Genomic DNA, 5,816 nt, shown 5'->3' with positions numbered 1-5,816 from the left:
GATGATGGGCTCAAGTATAGCAGGGATTGTGGGGCTGGTGTGGGATCGGGCAGTGTTTCGTTCTGCTGTGCATGGGGTCGCTAGGAGTCGGAAACGACTCAACGGCACTTAACAACAACAACTTTAACAAACAGTCGGCCATTACCTAGAAAAGCTTAAGGCATGCATATCCTATCATATAAGACTTCCCCACTCTTTAGAAACTGTGCACCAAGAGTACGAATAAGGAACAGCATTGTTTGCAATATTAAAAATCTTGAAGGAACTCAAAAGGGTAGAATGAAATAATACATTAAAGTATATTTACTATACAGTTATTAAAAGGAATGAACTATGTGTATAAAGGACATTATCTTGAAAACATAATGAACCAGAAGTATATTTACTATACAGTTATTAAAAGGAATGAACTACATGTACAAAGGACATTATCTTGAAAACATAATGAACCAGAAACCACACAAAAGAATGCATATTATATAATTTCCTTTTACTTACAGGTCAAAACAGGCAACAATAATCCATACTATTCAGTGAGGCATACATAAGATTTAAAACTCTAAAGCAAAGTAAATTTAAAAATTACCATAAAAGTTGGGATGATAATTAATTCTAGGCAATACCCATTAGTAAACCATGGGGGCAGGGCACCTGGAGGCTATTTCTTGACCTAGGTGTTAATTACATTAAATTTCACGCTAAACCATACATATATACTTCCTTAAACTGTATTACATTATGCAATTTTAAAAAATGATTAAAAATAAAATAATTGAGAGAGGAGACAAGGACAGAAGCAGAGAGCTCATTTAGAAAGATTCTACAATAATCTAGGTGGGAAAGAATACACTTGAATCAAAGTGTTGCAGTGTAAGTAACAGCAAGTAGTAACCAGTAAGAAGCAATTATATCTTGGATTAGAGTCTAAAATACAGCCAACAAGATCTTCCGAAAGATTCAATTTAGGATGTGACAGAAATAAATAAAAATAGTGTCAAGATTTATGATCTGAGCCACAGGTCAAAAGTGGTGCCATCTGAGACGGGAAAGCCTGCTGGAGAGCAGTTTCAGAGGGTCTTGGCAGAGAACAAAATCTGTTAATAAGTTTGATACCCCATGAAAAGTCCAAATGGAAATTCGTAGGTAATTTTATGTATAATTATAGACTTCAGGGAAGTGTTCCAGCCTAGAGAAAAAGGAGTTGTCAAGCACATATTTAAAGCCATGAAACTGGATGAAATTACCCAGGACATGAGGAAAGAGAAGAAGCCTTAAATGAAGAACAGGCAAGGGAGACTGAAAGGGAGTAAACAGCTAAGTCAGAGGAAAACCCAGAGTGTGGTGGCCTGATGCTTGAAAGTGGTGAGAATGAACAGCTACATCAAATGCTGCTGAGAGATCAAGTAAGATAAGGATTGAGAAATGTCCACTGGATTAAGCAATGCAGGAATAACAAATGTCTTTCATATAAGAAATGGATATTAGTGACAACCCATTATAGAAAAACATCCTTTTAATCATAAACTAAATTACTCCTCTTTAAGTTGGCTGAAGATATTGAGCTTCTCCATTGCCCCTTGCCACAGATGTAGTCAATTTGATTCCTGTGTATTTCATCTGGCTAAGTCCACATGTATAGCCACAGTTTATGCTGAAAAAAGGTACTTGCAATGAGTAAGTCGTTGGTCTTACAAAATTCTATCACGTGATCTCCAGAGTCATTTCTATCACCAAAGCCTTATTTTCCAACTACTGGTGACTTGTCTTTGTTTCCAACTTTTGCATTCCAATCACCAGTGATAATCAACACACCTTGATTGCACGTCCAGTCAATTTCAGACTGCAGAAGTTGGTAAAAATCTTCAATTTCCTCATCTTTGGCTTTGGCGGTTAGAGCATAAATTTCAGTAATAGTGGTACTAACTGGTCTTCCTTGTAGGTGTACGGATATTATTCTGTCACTGACAGCATTGTACTTCAGGATAGATCTTGAAACATTCTTTGTGACGAGAAGGCCACACCATTCCTCTTCAATTGGTCATTTCTGGCACAGTAGATCATATAGTTGTCGGATTCAAAATGATCAAAGCCCCTCCATTTCAGCTCACTAATGCCTAGGATTTTGATCTTTATGCGTTCCATTTCACGTTTGACAACTTCCAATTTTCCTAGATTCATACTTCCTACATTCCATGTTCTTATTATTAATGGATGTTTGCAGCTGTTTTTTTCCCATTTTGAGTTGTGCCACATAAGCAAATGGAGGTCCCGAAATGTGAGATACTAAATGCCTACTGTTTTAAGCCACTCACTTTGTACTACTTTGTTAAGGCAGCTGTAGGAAACTAATCCAGTGTTTACAAACAGATTTAATGAGCAAAGTTCAGGGAATTCTACTTGTCAGGAAATAAAAAAGATGCAGTCATCTTTATGTTTACAACCCACCCTGTTGCTGAACTTTTAGGCTGCTTTCAATATGTCAACCCTTATTAACAATGTTGTGTCAAGTATCTCTTTACATAAACCAATTGGCACTTTCTTAATCATTTCCTTAAGATCAATTTCTAAGAACAGAATAGTTAGATAAAAGAGTATGCACTTGTAGAAACTTTTAATTCTTATTTCCAAACTGCCCTTGAGAAAATAGTTATTCCCACTTATACTCCCACCAGCTATCTTCTAAGAGCACTGTTTTCCTATTGGATGATTACACTTTCTCCTAACCTTTCTGCATTGGTGTATCTTGCTCCTTTTCATCTAAAGGAGAAAAAAAAAAAAAAAAAACTTAAGAGGAAAAGACTAATTTTTAAATAAATAAAAGTGTCAGATTAAGGGTCATTACTCATTTATACATCCAAGTAGGTGTCATTTAATAAATATTTCAAAATATCATTCTTGAGAAAGAGGGAGTCACTGTTTAGGAAGCAATGACTTTCTGTTTACAGTTCTGAAAAATCTGGCAACAATTATGGGTGACAGCGGCACCACGTGATTGGTGTAATTGATATTACTAAATTATACACTTGAAAAAATGCTGAAAAGGCAAATGTGTTATTTATATATATATAAAAATAATGTCATTCTATAAAATCACATAATAAAGGCAGGGAGCTCTCACAATAAAGGTGGGGACCATATCTATCCATTACCATTATGGTCCAAAGGAGTCCTGGTGATAGGGTGGTTAAGTGCTTGGCTGCCTACCACAAAGGTCAGGTCAGTGGTTTGAACCCACTAGTTGCTCTGTGGGAGAAAGAAATGGCAATCTGCTTCCACAAAGATTTCAGCCTTGGACATCCTATGGGGCAGTTCTGGTCTGTCCTATAGGGTCACTATGAGTCAGAATCAATTCAACAGCAGTGAATTTGGTTTTTTTGGTTTATTACAGTCAAAATTAATAAAATGGCAAGATACAACTGACAAGATAAAGGTGGAAATTAAGAAACAACTTCCCAATAAAAGATAGAAAAGCCTTCCATGAGAAAATTTTTTTGAAAGGATTCAGTAAACAATCATCTGTTTGGACAAAGAACAAGAGCCTTTGATTACTGTTAAATCATTTGCAATTCAGATTAACATGCAAAATCATCCACCAATCAAATACTTTAGTCCCTTCTACCAATGAACCCCACAAGCTACAGATCTCATGCCAACACCTTTTCTCCACTAAGACCTTATCATCAGTGTCCTGAAAGCCAATGACAATGCCGATAACAAACTAGATCTGGGTCAGGCATTATTTTTATTGTGGGTGAGAAACTGTACAATTCCCAAAGAGCAATGGAAACAGGCCCTTTATTCTTACCTTTACCATGAACGTGAAGTCTGTTAGAGCCGGGGAATAGACAGCCCCACCAGCACATGGGCCCATGATCAGAGAAATCTGTGGGATGACTCCGGAAGCTAAGACATTCCTCTGCCAAGAGAAAAAGGCAAAAGCATCTGGTTACAGAGGTATTCAAAGTATTATCTGCAGAAAGATAAAGGCAACAATAAAGTAACTTTCAGCTTTTTTTTTTTTTTTCCCTCCATCGAAATTCTATCTAGCAGAGAAGGACCTAACCAGTGAAGTTGTCTACAGAATTATATTTGCAGTTTCACCCCATAACTGGTATGATGGTTGGGATATTGGGCAAATTCTTCCCCCCCCCACCTTCTTGGCAGCAGCTCCCCAGCAGCCACACAGCAAGGCTAAGTAAGACAGGCATAAGCTGCTTTACTCTGAGTCTTCAAAGTCCACTCACCCTTAGGGCATATGCAGGAAAGAGAGGAAGGAGGAGCCAAAAAAGCCCTACAGGGACAAGCTTCAGGAGCTCTCCTGGGAAAGACAATATTTGGGGCCTCAGAGACCCAGGCAAGCTGAAAAAAGGCCCATCACTCCTTGCCCTATTGTTGACCCTTTAACTTACTCTGAGCCCCACTTTTAGGCCTGCCTGGGTGCTAAAACCATTCTCTATAAATCAAGGGACACAACTCAGGACAGCACAGAAAGTCACTTCTACTCAGTAAAAATATCCACGTGGGTGGGTGGACTTCCAGTTCCCAAACCAAAACAAAACTCACTGCTATCGAGTCAATTCCAACTCAGTCATCCCCTTTGAGTTTCGAAGGTGGTAAATCTTTACAGAAGTAGACCGCCCAGTCTTCCTTCTGCACAGTGGCTGGTGGGTTTGAACCGCCAACCTTCTGGTTAGCAGTCAAATGCCTTCAGGCACCACACACCACACACCAGCTACAGTAGTGGAAAGACCCCAGAAGATTGTATATTAAAAAAAAAAAAAAAAATTATGAAACTGGACAAAATTGTCAACAGCAAACATTTCAGGGCCCTGGAATTGACTACAGACAAACAAATTAAGAAATGTTCATTCAGAGCTGACATTTACATTAGGTAGATACACTCCCTTCAAAAGATCAATCACGGGAGAAAAGAAGGGCTGTGGATACACAGGGCAACAGCTCACGGGGCAGGAGTGCATGGGAGTGAAGGACACAGGGAAGAGGTAACTATGGAGAGGAAATGAGAGAGGAGTGGTACACTGTGGGAAACTGTAGTCAATGTCATGAGACAAAGTATATGTAAACTGCTGTATGGAAAATGAATTTGATCTATAAGCTTTCACCCAAATCACAAATAAAAAAAAAGAAGAAGAAGAAACATTTATTCATAAAAAAACTGCTAAACTTGAAATCAGAACAATGGTAATCTCTCTCATTCTTAATTAGGGCTGCTATATCACCCACACCATCTCACAATGTCTTCAAAATAAAAGGAAATGATTCTGGATATTAATTTAAATCCACAGGAAGCAGTAGAGAGCATGGAAAATGATAAATATGTGATTAAATATAAAATACCACATAAATATAGTTGTCTCTTAATATTTTAAAGCAAAAGATTTTATACAGCAATAATTATAACACTGTATTGTTAGGCTTATAACATACATATAAAGTATGTAACAATAACAGCATCAAGAAATAAGGAGTAAACTGAGCTACACTGGAGCTAAGTTCCTACATTTTGCCAAAATTAGGTCAGAATTAAATTGAAATAGACTGTAATAAATTAAGGTACCTACTGTGGTACCTACTTTCTTAGTGAGGAACCACTAAGAAAATAACTAGAAAAATAGATAAATTAAGCGGGCACATTTTCATGTTAAAGATGTTTAACATAAAAGAACATAGGAGAAATTGTTGTTATGCGCCGTCGAGTCGCACTCGACTCATAGCGACCCCTCCTTGGGTTTCCAAGGCACTATCACTATGGTAGCATAGTGGCTAAGACACTTGCCTGCTAACCAGACAGCTGG

General features: G+C 37.8%; 1 protein-coding gene across 1 annotated transcript in view; it reads right to left on the bottom strand.

The window, feature by feature from the left end:
• PCCB (propionyl-CoA carboxylase subunit beta) overlaps positions 1-5,816 on the bottom strand; it is a 229,437-nt gene that overhangs the window by 116,833 nt on the left and 106,788 nt on the right. The window contains exon 6 of the mRNA XM_007937527.2: positions 3,806-3,916. Coding sequence (XP_007935718.1) covers positions 3,806-3,916 — 111 coding nt within the window. The remainder of the gene's footprint in view (positions 1-3,805; positions 3,917-5,816) is intronic.

This window comes from Orycteropus afer, unplaced genomic scaffold (assembly GCF_000298275.1).
Source record: "Orycteropus afer afer isolate SDZICR_OR568_19922 unplaced genomic scaffold, OryAfe1.0 scaffold00003, whole genome shotgun sequence".
In the NCBI taxonomy this organism is placed as follows: Eukaryota; Metazoa; Chordata; class Mammalia; order Tubulidentata; family Orycteropodidae; genus Orycteropus; species Orycteropus afer.
Note: the sequence above shows the minus strand (reverse complement) of the source record. Positions and strands in the feature narration are given on the sequence as shown.